The sequence below is a fragment of the Sinocyclocheilus anshuiensis genome, unplaced genomic scaffold (assembly GCF_001515605.1).
Source record: "Sinocyclocheilus anshuiensis isolate Anshui unplaced genomic scaffold, SAMN03320099.WGS_v1.1 scaffold330, whole genome shotgun sequence".
NCBI lineage: Eukaryota > Metazoa > Chordata > Actinopteri > Cypriniformes > Cyprinidae > Sinocyclocheilus > Sinocyclocheilus anshuiensis.
In genome coordinates, this window is record NW_015547689.1 from 239,308 (window position 1) to 257,666 (window position 18,359).

At 38.2% G+C, this 18,359-nt stretch overlaps 3 protein-coding genes across 8 annotated transcripts in view; 2 read left to right on the forward strand and 1 right to left on the reverse strand.

Annotated features, from left to right (window-relative positions):
• The window catches only part of LOC107703512 (rho GTPase-activating protein 32-like), a 75,304-nt gene extending 67,702 nt beyond the window's left edge, over positions 1–7,602 (forward strand). For all 6 annotated transcript variants that reach the window (XM_016506143.1, XM_016506145.1, XM_016506146.1 and 3 more), the window contains 5 exons: positions 282–427; positions 775–849; positions 952–1,713; positions 2,266–2,858; positions 3,256–7,602. In XM_016506143.1, the coding sequence (XP_016361629.1) occupies positions 282–427; positions 775–849; positions 952–1,713; positions 2,266–2,858; positions 3,256–5,475 (3,796 nt within the window). In that variant the 3' untranslated portion in view covers positions 5,476–7,602. The remainder of the gene's footprint in view (positions 1–281; positions 428–774; positions 850–951; positions 1,714–2,265; positions 2,859–3,255) is intronic.
• A 1,012-nt stretch (positions 7,603–8,614) lies between these two features.
• LOC107703514 (anaphase-promoting complex subunit 13) lies at positions 8,615–9,650 on the reverse strand. The gene is made up of 3 exons (XM_016506151.1): positions 9,404–9,650; positions 9,157–9,267; positions 8,615–8,837 (listed from the first exon to the last, which is right to left on the reverse strand). Exons 2-3 carry the CDS (start codon positions 9,253–9,255, stop codon positions 8,712–8,714), a joined length of 225 nt encoding a protein of 74 aa, XP_016361637.1. The 5' UTR covers positions 9,256–9,267; positions 9,404–9,650; the 3' UTR covers positions 8,615–8,711.
• Positions 9,651–10,223: 573 nt separating this feature from the next.
• Positions 10,224–13,249, forward strand: LOC107703513 (lathosterol oxidase-like). The gene is made up of 6 exons (XM_016506150.1): positions 10,224–10,271; positions 10,378–10,432; positions 10,534–10,751; positions 10,890–11,022; positions 11,260–11,360; positions 12,283–13,249. Exons 3-6 carry the CDS (start codon positions 10,542–10,544, stop codon positions 12,736–12,738), a joined length of 900 nt encoding a protein of 299 aa, XP_016361636.1. The 5' UTR covers positions 10,224–10,271; positions 10,378–10,432; positions 10,534–10,541; the 3' UTR covers positions 12,739–13,249.
• Positions 13,250–18,359: the final 5,110 nt, after the last annotated feature.

The window sequence follows — 18,359 nt, forward strand, 5'->3', positions numbered from 1 at the left end:
TCAGCAGAGCTCATTAACGTTTAAAGGAAAATGCTACAAAAACGGCTTGATCTGAAAAGAGCTGTTTTTGACAGGGTAAAAAAGGTGTTTTTTACACTACCATTGAGAAATTTTAACCAAACTATGTTACAGACTTTTCATTAAGACCCTAAAGAATCATATAAACTTGTGGAAAATGAGCATCCTATGACCCCTTTAATGCTGTTATAAAGAGACCAATTATGTGCCTGTTATTCTCAAAGAGATACATTTTGTACATTTTATCATTTTTATTTTCCTAGGAAAAGACAGCCCATAAAGTCTAAAAAGTCTCCAGTTGGCAGTTGGCGGTCTTTTTTCAACTTGGGCAAGTCTTCCTCGATGTCTAAACGAAAACTACACCGCAATCCTAGTGAACCAAATGAACTCAAGACCATGGCATATGCTGGTTAGTGTTGTGCCATTTTGTCATCTTTAAATGTCAGATAGTCATTATCACAAAATAAACCCAGTGGTTAATCAGGCCTTGTATCTTGTGGAAGACGTTTATTTAGCAGTAATGACCAGCTGATTGTAAATTACCCTGCTAATTACACGGCTATTTACTGAATAAATAAATAAATAAATGGACATGAAATAATGATTTGCGTTTAAATGATTTTATTATGTGAGAGCAGAGAGACTGCAGAGCATTTACGAGAGACCAATCAGAGTCAAGAATTCTAGAACTCTGTTTGGTTATGCATAAGCAGTTTGTTGTAACTTCTCTGTTCCTGCTTTATTTTCCCTGCTCAGGAGGAAGAGGAGACACCAGTACTCTTCGGTCTGCCAAAAGTGAGGAGTCTCTCACCTCTTTACATAACGTTGAAGGTAACAGACTCCTAAAGCTCTAAAAAAAAAAAAAAAAAGCTCAGCCTCAAGTTGTAAACCAACCATTGTGAAATTCAAATTTTTTTGCTTTTCCTTTAACAGGAGAGTCTAAGGTGTACAGGCCACGCAGACCTCGTTCCAGCAGTGATGCTCTCTCTGCTTCCTTCAATGGTGATCTACTGGATAGCAGACAACACTGTAACTCATATGACAATCTGGGCCATGGGGAGAGTGATGGGGATGATGGACCAATCTGTGTGCCTGCTCTTATCTCCCCGCCACGTTCCGCTGATGATGTGGACTTGAGCCCTCCTGACATTGGCATGGCCTCTTTAGACTTTGACCCCATGTCTTTCCAGTGTAGCCTTCCTCTGGCAGAGACTTCCATTTTCTCACTGGACACAGATGAAAGCAGTCTGAAGAGGAGCCTGGCCAGTGCTAGTGTCTCCGAGCCAGTCTCGCCAGTCAGAGCTAAAGTTATAAGTCATTCTGTGTCTCCAGACCACAGTCCAGCCTTAAAGGATAGAAATAAACTGCCCCCTGCGTCTTTCTCAGAGAAAACTCCAGTTCAATCTCTTGAGAGCTGTGAGAAGTCAGCTGTTGTGACTCCTCTAAGCGTCTCTGAATCAGCTCCCTCCATGATAAGGAAAGCACCAGAGAGCACTGTGCTTCAGCCCTCTTCCACTCCATCTCCACTCGACTCTCCTGCAAAATTGAGCTTTCTGTCAAGAACCACCAATCTGCCCCTGAGTGAAGCCATTCAGCAAGAGCTTCTTTCTAAAGCTACTACCTTTGAGAGTAAAGACATATCAAGCACTGAATGTTCACAGCCACCACAGGTCACCTGTTCTCAAGAGCAGCCAGGTAAGCTGAACTGAAACACAGGGATATGATAGCTTAAATCCATAATGTTTCTTGAGGAGTCATTGACATTTTTATCCTGAATTAGTTTAATACACCTCTTCTAGGATGAGAATATTTTTATCTCCTGCATTAAAATTAATATTCAAAGTGTTAGGGTGAAACAGCTGTCCTGATATCATTTTATAAAAGATTTTATAATGATGGTTAAGTTTTTCAAAAATATTTGAAACAAACATGAATACAGAGAGTACATTAAGAACTTAAATACTAGATTTCTTTTTATTATTATTTTATTTTAATGTAAATACTATCATTAACCCTGATGCCACTGTGATATGAACCTCCAAGGTATGCTGGGTTTCATAAGATAATTATTTGATTTTTCAGGTTTAGTTCACCAGGCTTTAACCAGTAGCGCTTTGCACAAACAGCCTCAATGTAGAGAAATCTGTCCACAATCTGTAGAAATTTAACATTTCCCTTTCTTACCTTCTCATGAATATTAGCCTGCCTTCTCCTTGTTTGAGTTCCCTCTGTTTTGTCCATCTGTAGGAGCTGTAGCTCTGGACTCACCAAAGGGCAATGTCCCTGTCAGCTCTGTGTCCCTCATACCTCCCGCTCCCCCACCAAAGAACGCTGCCCGCATGCTTGCACTAGCTCTAGCAGAATCTGCCCAGCAGGCCACTATTCTTTCTCGGAGGCAATCCTCTGGACCCCCTACACCAGTGTCCCCCATTAGGCCACAAGGGTTACTGGAGACCATGGACTGGCCTCCTCCTCCTTCCTTGCCATCACAGACATCCTTGGAGGAAGCTACAGTAGAAGTGTCAAAGAGGTCTGCTCCTACGTCTTCACCACCCTCCACCCCAGCTGAAAAGTTAACTCGCTCCGTCAGCCTGCACCTCAACACAGGTGATTGTGGGAAGCCATCCAGCATTTCTTGCAATAACCAGGATGTTGTCTCACCAGAGACCCCAAGCCAGAGTGCTATGCCTTCTAGTCAACCTTCTCAAGTTTCCCAAACACAAAAAAACCCAGAAAGGCAGCAGCCAGCTGTGGGCCAGACACCTGTGAGCACAGACAAAACCACTACCACACCATCTATCAGCAGCAAGGATACTGTCATTCAACAACCTAGCTCTGAGGTAAGCAGTGGTACATGCAGGGATGTCAGTAGCACTAGTACTTCAGTACCAAGGCTGAACATTAAATAATTTTATAAATATTCATGAGCCTGGCCTTCACCATTGTAAATTCAAAATTAGAAAAGCATGTTAAGCATTAGTGCTGTTTGCCTGCTAGTATGAAAGTATGTAAGATCAAAAGCTTGCTCCCGTTGTTTTAATTTAATTTGTTAGTAGTACATGTTTTTTGCATGTTGTGTGATATTTCAGTTTTGTCATATTGCAACAAAATTAGTATCAAGAATTATTCAATCATTAATCTGGTATTGATATCAATAGCTAAAATTACAGCACATGTAAATGCAAAAAGGGAAATATGTAAGAAACCTAACAGTGTTTGTTTGGGCTTAATCCCTAGTTCCATATGACTGAAATGGTTATGCCACCAAAACCCACAAAGACGCCAGATCAACCAGTCGCAATTCTCCAGCCTCAGCCACAAATACAGACTCAACCTAATGCAGCGATTTGGTCTCAACCTCAAGTTCAGCCTCATTCTCAGTCACAAGCACAACCTCAGTTTCAGCCCAAATCGCAGCCCAATGCTAGAGTTGCACCAACCCCCGCAGCACCTCTTGATCCTGTGGAAAAACCATGGGAAGCCATTAAGCCTGTCCATCCAAAAGCAGATAGTGCTCCTCCACACCATACTCAGGGAGTGATGCCGCCAACACCCCCAGTTCGTTCTATTGAAAGTAAACTAGCAATGGCTGCTCTCTGCAACACTGAGGCTGCAAACCCTGCCAACTTTCATGCCATATTAGAAACATCCATGAGAGGCTCAGTGGAGGAGACTCCCCCACAGTCTCATCCACCTCATCGCAGGGCTTCCACTCATCAGACAGGTTACATTTGTCACTCAAAAGGGGATGCTGCCCTACTGGAGCCCACCACAGAAGTGTATTACCATCAGCGGGTATCCCCTTCAGGTCAGGCTACGATGGCATACCATTACAGACCAGAGAGTGTTCCACCACATGTTTCTTATGTGTCAAAATCAGAGTCACAGATTTCCTATAGAGGCCACGGTGATGGCCGATACAATACGATTGGACCTAGGTCCTACCACCAGTCTATCAAATCTCGTGGCCCACTGAGAAGTGAATACATTTCTCCAAGCTCACTGCACCACTCCCATGGCTACAGCCAAGTAGATGGACCTACCGTGTACCCAACAATCCGTAGAGTCCACTCCCTACATGTGCCCCCCACCGCCATCCGCTCAATGCCGGTCACCAGAACCGAGGTTCCACCAGATGATGAGTTATTTTACTACCAGCGCCCAGTCTACCACTGCAAGTCTCACCAACCGCCCTCTCAAGCCGACTACCACGTCACACAACTGCAGCCTTATTTTGAGAATGGAAGAGTTCAGTACCGCTACAGCCCCTACTCTGGCTCTCACATTCTGGATGCCCCTTTCTACGATGTGGACCATTATGGTACGATCCGCTTACGGCACGTCCATTCCTTCAGCGGTCGGGACAGTGCCCCTCTCCTTCAGACTGGAGCCAAATCCGGAGGCTACCACTACCTTTCACGGCATTTCATTCCTTTAAAGGAGCATAGCTTCGTAAGCAGAGACATGCCACCTTACAGTGGTTTAAAAGGGAGTGTTTACTTTGCGTGGGATCCAGAAGAAGCAGAAAGGCTTCGCGTACATTCTATCCGCAGGGAAAGCAGAGCAAGGCAAAAAGTTAAGGGTTCTGTTATGTCTCAGTATGACAACATAGGACCCTACATGCCAGTGGATATAGACATGTTACACTTGCGGAGCAAATCAGATCCTGGCAAAACTGTGTTGATGGCTACCGAGAGCAAGGAGGCCAAATATAATATCGTATCTGGATCTCAGCATGCTCCCAGGCACTTGATCTCTGATCCAGATGTCCTGATGTATATGGAAACAGAGAAGCACTGCCAAGGAAATGGGATGGGGGACAAAACCACCAAACAAGGCAGCTCCAGGACCTACTCGTCCATCCATTCACATCAATCGCAACTTCCACCACGAAGCCTGCAGCACTTACCTGAAGGTGGCCATCTTGACCCGAAGTTTGAACCAGGGGAAAAGCAACTGAGCAGTAAACATTGGCAGGAACACTCGGAGAGCAGGAGTGCCCAACCTCGTTACGAAATGTCAGATTTGGATCGCCACATATGCAGGGTTAAAGCCACTAGCTGCGCCAGTGAAGATGAACAAGCGGCTCCAGTGAAACCAGCTCCTCCACCCAAGCCAGAGAGATCCCATAGCGTTAGAGAGCGGCAGCATTACAACCAGTCCAGTCTTCCTGCACATCTACCAGACAATTCAGATAGAGACCATAGTGGATCCTACTCTTACCAGTCACAGGGACAAAGACAAAGTGCCATTACTTTACAGTCACACTATGACAACCTGGATGACTACCATCCAGTACCTCAGTCCCAAACATCACTATCAAATCGAGGTGGTTCCAGCTCCTATCACAGCCCTGGTTTCTCAACTCCACATAGTAATTGCGCATACTCCACTGCCTTGGGACAGGGCGCCTTCTTACAAGCTGAGCTTTCAGTGCAGAGGCCAGAGACAGATTAATGCGGAGTAAACAGACATTTAATGACAAACCAGATAAATTTGGAACATTATTGTAGGTGTCAATAGTAATTCATTTGAAGTTTAACAGCCTCTGCGGGACAGTGGACTGCCTTCTGACTGTTTACATTCAGTTTCCTTTTCTTTTTTTTATGTACAAAGAAATGTAAGACTTTTTACTGAACTGAATGTACCATAATTTCATCAGTTGTTGAAACATTGTGACGTGGAGATATAACTTGTTATATACTCTAGATATTCTGTGATATTGACAAATGTTACATGAATCATAACCAGACGAGTTATGTATATCTTGGAAGATGTATATCTGGATATAAGGGATTCTTTTTGTTCTGTTTTATTACTTTGAAAAGGTCTGGGACTGGATATAAATGAAGTGTAAAGGTTTGCATTTTAGAAATGCATGTAATCAACATTTTACAGAACAGTTCTGTGTACCTTGATATATATATATGTATAGTGTACTTTCTGGATGTTACAGTAACAGTGGAAGGGAAGCCCTGTTTAAGTCATCCTACCTTCATTTTACACTCGGTGTACACAACTAGGTGGTACATGAAATTCTTAATTTTCTGCCTTCAGGTTGGGGGCCCAAAATGTGCATTTTTCACTGTCCAAACTGTGCCATTACTATTATATATGATAGGGGTTAATCACAAGCAACTGGATTTCTTTCTTCATTTTAAAACTTGACAAGATTTGACTGAATTCTGCTTGGATGGGTTGTTGGAGGGATGAACAATGAATGCAGATTGTGATGGCATAAGTATTCATTAAGATATTGGAGAATGACTGAAGGTGAGAGTGCCAATGTGAAGTGACTAAGACACATTTCTCGTCCCACTTTCAGAGAAATGTGTTATTGACGGAGTTTTTAATACATTTAGTGATTAATGTGTTATCACTAAATGTATTTATTTGTTTATTATATACTAAATGTATATAATAATGATTATATGTCTCTGTCTGATTTTAGACCAGCACCTTACTTACGTCTTTGTAACAAGCTGCATTACTAAATTTCACATAGGTCCATAAACTTTATGTAAGGGGAACCACTTGCCTGAAAATGTCCATTCATTTCATAACACTGAACAATTTGTGCTTTTGCAATTAGTACAATGTACATTGCCCTCAGAACAAATCTGTCCGGTGGAGATAAACCAATATTTTAGTTATTTAAAAGAGTTTATGATTAGGGGACCCGTTTTTGGTGCTTAGCGAAGTCATTGCATGTTACCGTTCTGTCAGACAGTAATTATTATTGCATTATGTTGCCTTGAAAATTTGAGTATTCAGATGAGCCCAAGCTCACAATGGCATAATTTGTATGTTTGTAGTTGATCCCCTAATAACATCTGTTTTTGTGTTTTGCCAAGTCTTAAGAAGTTCATTTTCATTTTGCCAGCATTTTTATGATTGACATTTAATATGCTGTTTTCTTGTTTTTATTTGTTTTAGACTGTGAAAAAAAACGGTTGGGTGGCTAGCGTGGGAAAAAAATAAAGGCATTCATATGTAACCTCTATTTATGGGACCAAACTGAAATTTTAATGCAGCATATCCATACTTGCACTCTCATCACGAGGATTTGACCCAAAACTTTAGCATTAAAGCCTCAGAGCCTAATTTAATCAAGCTTGTATGAACCTGCAGTCGGATTTCTTTTAGCCTCAAATAACATTTACTCCTTTAATGCACATTTCTGGGGAATATATTTTAGTATAGCAAACAAACGAGTAGGCTAAACAATACCAGTATTTCTCTTTTAAAACAAATACTTATTCAGCTTAAATCTATAATATAATAGGCCTACAGCTGCTGTTATTTTATTGAATTTGGCTGCCAAATGGATTGTTGTAATAAAGACCTCCATTAAGATAGCATTTACTATAAATTCATAGCTATTTGGTCAAATTCCCCCAAACCTCTACACATCTGCCTAAGGAGTCGCCTAGCTGAACACATCTTTTTGTAATACCAAGAAAGTATTATACATGTTGGCTATGACTAAAACATAATATGCTCGCAGTTAGCCATGTTTCAGATATATTTGTATAAATGGAGCATCTCTGTCACCTTTGAACCCAAATAAAATTCAGCTTAGCCTGAAAGAAGGAATGCTTCACTGATTCCATTCTTCACTGTTTGTGCATTTAATTCAATTAGCTATTTTACACTTGCTTAAGTCACTAATTTCATTTTAGCATAGTACAATCAAAATATCACAAGCCAAAAAAAAAACAAAAAACATCTTTATAGTTTAAGTCTAATTCTTGTTTCTAATACAAATCAAGCCTAGCGTTAGTTCTGGCAGGTCACGTTAGTCAAGCTCGCATCAGCTGACTCTCAGCTGATCCCCATCAACCTATGGGAATACGACACCTATCTAAGCATTCATATATAATATACGGTATGTCTAATGTACACAACTGTTCAAAAATTTGGGGTAGGGAACATTTTTTATTTTTTGAAAGCAGTCTCATGTTCACTAAGCTTGCATTTATTTGATACAATTTTGAATAACTTTATTATTACTATTATTAGTTATATTTTAAAATGTAATTTATTCATGTGATGGCAAAGCTGAACTTTCAGCAGCCATTACTCTACAGTCTTTAGTGTCGATGAATCGCCCCTCGGTAAGATGCTTTGCCTTATCAAATGGGTTGTGGTTATACATATAGAAAAGCTGGATGTGTGGAAATCACTGGCTTTCAAACTTTAAGGAAGGGTAGACCAGAAGCATTAAAATTCTTTGATGAATAGAAAGTTCAAAGAACATAGTTTATTTGGAATATAAATCTTTTGTAACAGTAAAATGTCTTTACGGTCACTTTTGATCAAATTATGATAATGCGTCCATTCTGAATAAAAGTATACATTTCTTAAAAAAACGGACCCCATACAGGTTGCAACTAATCTATACAGACGATATACGTATTGTGTATTTTAGATAACCAGTTTGAAACCTTGAACATTGTCTGAATTGTAAGAATGCTGTGTACTAACAATAATTAGCTAACAACTAACACACAACTCAATTTAAATGAATACTGCACTTTAAATTTTAAACATATATATATATATATCTCTCTCAAAACAACGAAACAATGCAAATCACAGTGGCACAATTATTTGAGGTTGTAGTTCAGAAATGAGTCGAGTTCTTTCCATCATCATAATACATGGCTGGGGAGGACAGAGCATCTTCCCATCTAAGTGCCAACGTTTGGGGTGTTTTCATGCAAACTCTGCAGGGCGAGATCTGACCACTTCATCTCTTGCTCTTTGACTGACTCAGTCGATCCGCCGTTGTCTTGTTCTGATTCTGGAAGTTCACTCTGTCAGAAAAAGGTATGAAATAAAGTTAAATCATACAATGGGCTATTAAGCAATTATGGCAAACATGATATAATTAATACAAATATAAAGTATTAATGCTCAAATATTTCCACCCATAAAATATGTGGCCGCTCTCTCTATACCGTATGTAAATGAAAAATTGAAGTAAAAAAAATTGCGATGTGCACATTCCACTGCTGACTGAAGTATTAACAGTACTCGCCATCATTGCGAAGGTTACTTATGATAATGACGGACATACATTTTAACGTACGTAATTCGAAATGCACAATCAAAACTGTAGATGTGAAGTTTTACCAGTGGGATTGTGACATCCTCATATGGCAGTCTGTCTTCTCTCCAGGCATCATCTGTGAGATCGAGAACTCTTCCATCTCTCTGAACTTCACTGTCCATGATCAGACTTTGCTACACAATCAAAAGACCAAACTACTTTGAAACACTGCATCTATCTATGCTAAAGTATGTTGCGCGTGGATTTCATAAAAGTACTCTTATCATGAAAGCTCTTAAATGATCTTATAGTGAAAGTACCAATACAGACCCGTGCAGCCTTCTACCCAGCGCTGCCGTTTGTTGTTATGTCGCTCTCTGATGACGACATCTCCTCTTAGAACCTTTTCTGCAATAAAACTCCTACATATCGTGTCAGCTATATTTCTGAATACAACAGTCAGCCCGATGTACCTGGATTAATGAAACTGAGTAATTGCAATGTTTCTTTAATTGACCCTGATTCATCTGTTACGTCATATTGCGAAGTACAATTTGTGAACGGACCTTTTCGTTGAATCTTTTGAACTGGTTCACAAACCCCATCTAATTGAATCGTTCACGAATTGTTACAAACAAAACGTAACGGAAATATGTTTACGGCTGTATAACAGTTCTTCTATGCAGAGATGTTTTTACTAAAACGCACAAAACATTTCAACAAATAGATGCAAATGAATTTAGCATTGTTTATTGGAAATATAAATTATATTTATTTTCAAGTCGACTTTTTATGAGCTGAATCACGGCTATAACAAACTGAACTGGGACAGATTAAAATACAATACGCACTCTTAATAATAAAGACCAATCGAGAAAGTCACAAAGAACAAGATGTTTGCCTCGCGATAATGCAAATAATCATTGAATCTGTTTTTCAACCGGTTCTTCGAGACGATCCGTTCGAAAGAACCGACTCGCGGAAAGGAATTGAACTCCCTATCACTAACGCCATGACCAGATCGCGCATCTGTCCAATGAGATGTCAAGAAACGGGATCGCGCTGTGAGGAAGTGAGCCGCTATTGGCTGCGTCCGTTTGTGTTTCTACAGTGGGCGCAAAAGGACGGCCTCTCTGAGGCTTATAAGGTTACCTCACGTATTTTCTCTTCTGGTGAGTCTTCAAAAGCACCTTTACAGGTGAGCTGATTGTTTCCTACAATTACAGCATTTACAGCATATTAACTATAAGACTACATTCATACATTCATTCTGTATAATCTGTTTCTTATTCATTTTGTCTTAGGAAAGTACAAAGTTATCATTTACAACATTGGACAAAGTGCACTGGAGTGTTTCTGGTATTTTTAGTGTTTGTTACAATATGGCAATGATGATCAAGTGAATTATAATACTTCATTCACATTTTAGACATTTAATTACACTTCTGCCCAACTCTTAGGGTCAAAGATGGACCTTGTGCTCAACGTTGCAGATTATTACTTCTTCACTCCTTATGTGTATCCCTCATCATGGCCCGAGGACGAGACTCTGCGGCAGATCATTGGCTTGATGGTGGTCACCAACCTGGGTGCTGCAGTCTTATATCTAGGCCTGGGTGCTTTGAGCTACTTCTTCATTTTTGATCACAAATTAAAGCAACACCCTCAATTTTTGGAGGTTTGTTTATACATCTAGCAACCTACAGTCTTTAAAAGGAGTATATTTATGTATGTATATACAGAGGCGGACAGTAACTAAGTACATTTACTTGAGTATTATATATGTGTATGCTATTTATTATATTTTTCTCCACAGAACCAGGTGCAACGTGAAATTAAGTATGCTTTGTGGTCTTTGCCCTGGATCAGCCTACCAACAGTAGCATTGTTTTTCGCTGAGGTCAGAGGATACAGCAAACTGTACGACAGGGTCGATGAATTGCCCCTCGGTAAGATCTTCTGCTTTATCAATTAGGTAGTGGAAAAAGCTGGATGTGTGGAAAAAACTGGCTTTCAAATTTTAAGGAAGGGTAGACAAGCAACATTTAAAGGTATTTTAATCTTGATGCAACAAACTGACAGCCCTAATTTGGGAAAGTGCGAGTAATGCAGCCTGTCAGATGTGCTTTAGATAATCGTGTTGCTATGGGCATAACCATCTCATACTATTTATGCTTGTTTTTCAGGATGGTCAGGGCTGATTTTCAGCATGGTCTCTTTCCTGTTATTCACTGACATGTGCATTTACTGGATTCACAGATTCCTTCACCACAAGTTGATCTATAAGGTATTTAAGATATATATGAACTGCCTTGCATTGACATATGGGTAAATATGAGTAAAGACATGAGTAATTCCTGTTATGTAGTGTTTTGTTTTGTTTGTTTTTTTTTAAACAAAAGGAATATGCTTGAGTTGTAATTTAAGGTAGTTTTTCTATTAAAGCATGTAGAAGACTTAGTAAATATGCCCTGGTCAAGCTTAGGTACTTATAGTTTATTCATTAAATTGAATGGTTTCAATAATGGGCAAGAAAATGAATAGGATGGGAATAAAGAGTAATACTACAAAATATTAATAGGGTGATATTGACGACACAGGAAAAACTTAATAACCAATTAAAACATTATTTTTATATTTTCAGTTTACATTTTCATTTTAGTTTGTTTTGGTGATTTTCTGTGCTTTTGTCATTTTTTATGCTTTAATGCTTTTATTTCGGGTTTTATTTTGTTGTTTTAGTGCTTCAACTTTTCGTCACATTTTTTAAGTTGAATTTTTCATATAATATTTATATTTAATTTTATATATGTTTATTTATATTTTTTATAGTTACTATATATATATACATAGTTAACTATTACAGCACTGTTTTAAAAGTTGCTCAGTATCTGGTGCAAAAATAACAACAAAAGCTTAATACCGAGCAGTGAAATTATTTTAAATTCACCACTATTCATCTAATTAACTTTGTGATATTGAATAAAAAGTCTAAAATTTACTAATATTTTTCCATCTTTATAAAAAATGTGAATTTAATATTTTATCCACCATCCGTATGATGGGTACATAGTAAGAATGACACACCTGCATGGGTGAAAATACAACATATTTGATCTAATTTTGAATATGCTTTCAGCTACCAATAAAAGTGTAGTTCTCTCAGCTCCATCTAACTTGCTTTTTTTTATCTTTTCCCTCATATACAGTATTTTCACAAACCACATCATGTGTGGAAGATCCCCACTCCATTTGCTAGCCACGCTTTCCACCCTGTGGACGGATTTCTTCAGGGCCTGCCATACCACATCTACCCCTTCCTCTTCCCCCTACACAAGGTTCTGTACTTAGTCCTGTACGTGTTCGTCAACATATGGACAGTCTCCATCCATGACGGGGACTACCGTGTGCCCAGCCTGATGGAACAAATCATCAACGGTTCAGCTCACCACACAGACCACCACCTTTTCTTCGACTACAACTACGGGCAGTACTTCACCCTGTGGGACCGCATTGGAGGCTCCTACCGCTACCCTTCAGCCTTGATGGGGAAGGGGCCGCACGACCACATTAAAAAACTGATGGCAAAAGGGAAGCTGAACTCAAACAGCGTAAACGGCAACACTAATAAAAAAATGGTGTTCATGTCAAGAAAGAGTAGGTAGGCAGATTAAGCATCATGAATGAATTTCAAGGTAAGGTTCAAGGTAAGTGCTTATTCATAAGAGACTCTTCATCAATACTAGTAAAGTAAAATAATCAGTTATGCATAAAATTGCCAAAAGGAAGCACAAAATGTGCAAAGGACAAAAGGAATCAAAGTACAAAATGTGTATATTTTTGCCAAATAGTAACATTTGCTGTGGCTACCCTGTTGGTATTCTTGCTTTTGTGTAATTTAATATGAATAACCTAAATTAACAGGTTTCTGTCATGTAAGCATCTATAATTTCGTTGTCGTAAACATTCAAAGAATGTATGAAGATTGACAGGACTCTCCTTCACATGACCTCAGTTCATCTTTCCATTAGCAGTTGTTAAAGTACACAAGACTCTGACTTTCTCCATAGCTCTGTTTATCTATGAACTGATAAACGGTTCAGAGACCTGGTGAAGGTTTTTGCTGATCTACAGTCATCTTTTCTTAAAAGAGATTCTGTGGTTTGCTTTTGATATGAAATGCACAGTCTTTCCAAATAAAAAAACAGCTGTATATCTCATTGGTGTTGTAATATTGTGCATGGAAATCTGAGGTCAAGTCAGGTTATGTAATTCATTCTTTAGCTTGACAGACACCTTGATTGTGGAGACGAAAGTCAGATTGCTCAAGTAACATGATTGTTAATAGCAGACATTGTAGCTTTGAGTACACTAACATTTTATTGTCCTTTGTAGAATAGCAACAATTCATGTGCAGCATCATGGCCCACACTAGAGGGTGCTGTTGAATCTCACATTATTCAGGTATTTGTGAAACGGTGCAGAAGAAAGTTACTAGTAGGTTTATTGGCAAACCAAATCAGTGAAAAGGACAACTTTGCCAGAATTCTTGTTTGCATCACATTTACATCACAAAAAGACAGATTTTATTTTTTGTTTAATAAAGTGTGGGAAGGAATAATCGTACAACTTTATTAATGTAAAACAAACCAACAAACTCAAATTAACCATGTTTGTTCTTCATTATTTAAATGAGGAGAGAAACCTCTAAGCAACGCATTGTTAGTCAAATTTAATTCATCCTGGCAAGCTAATTAGTGTCTATGGCAACAGTTTATGATTTTTAGGATTAATGTATTGCCACAAAGGTTATAGCAAGGGATTAACATTCGAAGTAAAATGTAACGGCCATTGAATCATTTGTTAAAGCCGCAGGCAAACTTTGATTAAGACGTGTGTTGAAGGGAGAACAGTTACCTGTGCGGTGTTAAACTACAGCCCAGATCATTCGAGCAAATCATTTGATGCACATGACATTGCAGTCATATTTTATAGAAAATGCTTTATAGAAGAAAAATAAGCTTATAATCAGGGTAATAGTTGAAGTTGGCAGCTTTATTGTGTATTGAAGTGGGTGGGCTAGCAGGGTTCCTTCAGGTTAAATGCTGCAAAAATCAGATGGCATTATGCTTTTAATTCTCATTCTTTTAAAGAATTTCTTTAAAGGAATAGTTCACCCAAAAATGAAAATTTCCTGAATGTTTACTCACCCTCGGGATATCCAATATGTAGGTGAATTTGTTTCTTCATCAGAACAGATTTTGAGAAATTTTGCTAAATCACTTGCTCACCAGTGGATACTCTGCAGTGAATCCTCTGCAGTCTGGCCAAAATCCATAATCCATAATAATGCTTCCTGCAATGAAAAAGTGCATCCCCTGTTGTCCTCTCATATCAAAATCCACAGACATATTTGTTTAGAACAGTTCTGGATGGTTTTCATTTGTAAACAGTGCTTGGGCATATTTCTCTCCTGATTCAGACCAGACGTTTTCACTGGAGAAAACAATATTATGCATATTATGGAGCAATATTATGGACTCGTATTTTAGCTGAAAGCAATGGTTAAAATCATCTTGATGGAATTGTTTATTACAAACACGCAGCTTCACAAGACATTAACGGATGGACTGGAGTCTTGTGGATTACTTGTGGATTATTGTGATGTTTTTATCAGCTGTTTGGACTCTCATTCTGACAGCACCCATTCACTGAATAGGATCCATTGGTGAGCAAGTGATGCTAAATTTCTCCAAAACTGTTCTGATGAAGATACAAGCTCATCTATATCTTGGATGGTCTGAGGATTCATTTTCAGCAAATGTTCATTTTTGGGTGAACTATTCCTTTAATATTAAGTGAAGCACTTTTGTAATATCATAATGTGGAATTATATGTTTTGTTTGCTTAACTTATTTAGTAAGTATTGTTTATTTTGCATGGCTAATGATTTGAGCTACTCTTATATGTGACCCTGGACCCCAAACCAGTCATAAGGGTCAATTTTTTGAAGCTGGGATTTATACATAAGCTTTACATTGATGTATGGTTTGTTAGGATAGGACAATATTTGGCCGAGATACAACTATTTGAAAATCTGGAATCTGAGGGTAAAAAAATCAAAATATTGAGAAAATCGCCTTTAAAGTTGTCCAAATTAAGTTCTTAGCAATGCATGTTATGAATCAAAAATTACATTTTGATATATTTACAGTAAGAAATTTACAAAATATCTTCATGGAACATGATCTTTACTTAATATCCTAATGATTTTTGACATAAAAGAAAAATAATAATTGATTTTATTATTTGATAATTTTGACCCATACAATGTTTTTTTGGCTATTGCTACTTAAGACTGGTTTTGTGGTCCAGGGTCACATTTGTCTTTCAAAAGTGAAAGACATTACAAATATACCCCAGCGACTTAAGACTGGTCCAGGGTCACATATGTCAGAAATTGACATGGCTTGATGTCACAGTGTGTAAGTTTGCATACGTGCTCTTGTGCATATGCGAACTGTTGCACGCACCCGCTCGTGTGTGTGTGTGTGTGTGTGTGTGTGTGTGTGTTTTAGGCAGTGAGAGAGTTTATGAACCCAATCACTGAACTTGAAAATGGTCTTTTATTTCATGCTGGGTGAAATGGCTTTATTATACGGTGGATGTGCATGCAGGCGTGGGATGCTGGATGACTCATTTGTATCCCCGTGCTCTTGTGCATATGCGAACTGTTGCACGCACCCGCTCGTGTGTGTGTGTGTGTGTGTGTGTGTTTTAGGCAGTGAGAGAGTTTATGAACCCAATCACTGAACTTGAAAATGGTCTTTTATTTCATGCTGGGTGAAATGGCTTTATTATACGGTGGATGTGCATGCAGGCGTGGGTTGCTGGGTTACTCATTTGTATCCTGGCAGCTAACTGAGGTACAGGAACACATCATTTCAAAGTTCACACTGTGGGTACCACCAGGAGCACTGTTGCTTTCTGCACAACAATGCCACATTTTCTTACCCAGTATTATGATCGCGAGAAACCCAAAGAGGAAATGAATCATTACATTTCTGTCTACCTAGAATAATCTCCACCCTTTATTTGAATTGGTATCATTGCGTGCTGAACGGAGATCTTTCAATTACAGTGCAGACCAATGCTCATTCTGTTGGGCTTCTAATGATATCTTCAGGCTGTTTACAAATGTCCCTTCCACAGAATGTATTTCCACACAAATTAATAAGATGAAGTAACACCTTTAGGAAATCTTTTCATTTCAAAGGTATGAAATCACCTTTTCGATGTAGTACGTTGGTTGATGCTGATTTGTTTTCGGTTTGGTGGAGTTTTTTTTTGTCTTTCATATCATTTTTTTTTTTGTGATAAATATTCATTAATATTCATTCATCTTAGCTTAAGAATATGACATTTAATAGGCGAAAAATTAAAACAAATATTCAAACATTTTATATATTAATTTAAACCATGTGTAAACCGTCTTTGTATTAAAATTGTGTACACATAGCGTTATTTCACAAGCTGTGGTTTTCATAACAGTGTTGTGAATTTCTTTAATACTATCCGTGCTTTAGTGCGCTGTAAAGAATGTATTCACCTGATAACATGATTTATAATGCGTTCAAGTCATGTTGGAAAGATCATATTTCCTTTGAGCTCTGAGTTTCCAAGTCAGGGGCCTGTCAGGGAGATTTGATTCATTAATTTGCAATGTGAGTGAAATTTGTTTCTTTGCCTTTTTTTTTAAGCTAAGCTTTAGTGTAGCTAAGTTGCATGTAAATAAAAAATATGACAGTACTGGACAATTATGTTTTAAACATTGTTATTGCAGTATTAGTATTGCTTGCTTTTTATTCTTTTTTTTTCTTATGTTTTCATCAACAGTATGTTTAATTACCTTATCTTCATTGTGTGCATTTTTTTTTATCTTGTCCTTGTTATTGTTGATAATAAAACAAGTCTGAGTTACACTGTTTGGTTAATGCCATGAAAACAGAGAAAATAATAGCGTATTTTCAGTTTCTGTTCAGCGTTCTTTTTTTTTTATTGTCAACAAGATCTCATCTTAAAGGGGTCATATGATGCTTTTTTAAAGATCATTATTTGGTGTATTCAAAAAAAAAAAGTTAGGCATTTTTATTTGTGGCGAACATTTCTATAAATACTAAACTAAAAGCAATCTAGTAATAATTTAACACTTCAAAGGCAATCTAAAGACAATGGTGCCTTTTAAAATAACGAGTACTGTAGTCACAATGTGACAAGTGCTGATGGCATTCATCCCTGAGGATTATGATCTGGTTTATGATGATTTCTTGATAATGAATGTTTGTGTTATTACTGTATGTAAAAGACTGCCTCCTTCCCTAGTGGATTGTATAAAAAGCTCTTTTAGCTCTGCCTGCTTCATCAAAAATGAAAGGCCCAAAGCAAACACCTGAGGTTGTCTATCAGTTCCACTTAGATGAAGAACAATTCCTCTTCCTTTTTTTTAGCACCGCTCTTAATGTGGAGAAATTGGAGATGTCATTTTGAATTTATTATGAGCATCAAACTGAAACGGAATGGCCTCTTTTGGGGGCTTGTTTGTTTGTTTGCGTACGCAGGATCATACTTTTATTTCTGATTCAGTTGGTGAGCAGCTAATAATACTAGAAATGATCTGCCATGCTTGTTTATTGCTAGCACTACTGATAAAGAGGGCAACATTCACTATCATGATATCCCTGAGGGTGCATGCTGCTTGTGGATTCATAATTAAAAGTGCAGATTAGCATTTTGCTAAAGCATTTAAACCATAATTCAGTTAATAGTTCAGTTAATTCTTGCCCTCCCTAGGATTCCTCTTCCTTTTTTTTTAGCACCGCTCTTATAATGTGGAGAAGCTGGAGATGTCATTCTGAATTTATTATGAGCATCAAACTGAAACGGAATGGCCTCTTTTGGGGGCTTGTTTGTTTGTTTGCGTGCGCAGTAGTATAGTTTTATTTCTGATTCAGTCGGTGAGCAGCTAATAATACTAGAAATGATCTGCCATGCTTGTTTATTGCTAGCACTACTGATAAAGAGGGCAATATTCACTATCATGATATCCCTGAGGGTGCATGCTGCTTGTGGATTCATAATTAAAAGTGCAGATTTGCATTTTGCTAAAGCATTTAAACCATAATTCAGTTAATAGTTCAGTTAATTCTTGCCCTCCCTATAAAAATCAATTCTGTGGCCCGTGCTGTGCTACCCAGACAGAACAGTGCTGCTAGACTGATAATTGATT

What these genes read in the sequence shown, in the direction of transcription:
- LOC107703513 (XM_016506150.1), top strand. Translation starts at nt 10,542, where the DNA reads ATGGACCTTGTGCTCAACGTTGCAGATTATTACTTCTTCACTCCTTAT. An exon ending in AACACCCTCAATTTTTGGAG is followed by an intron (nt 10,752 to 10,889) that starts GTTTGTTTATAC and finishes TTTTCTCCACAG; the next exon opens with AACCAGGTGCAACGTGAAAT. An exon ending in GGTCGATGAATTGCCCCTCG is followed by an intron (nt 11,023 to 11,259) that starts GTAAGATCTTCT and finishes CTTGTTTTTCAG; the next exon opens with GATGGTCAGGGCTGATTTTC.
- LOC107703514 (XM_016506151.1), bottom strand. Translation starts at nt 9,255, where the DNA reads ATGGACAGTGAAGTTCAGAGAGATGGAAGAGTTCTCGATCTCACAGAT. An exon ending in AGGATGTCACAATCCCACTG is followed by an intron (nt 8,838 to 9,156) that starts GTAAAACTTCAC and finishes TTTTTCTGACAG; the next exon opens with AGTGAACTTCCAGAATCAGA.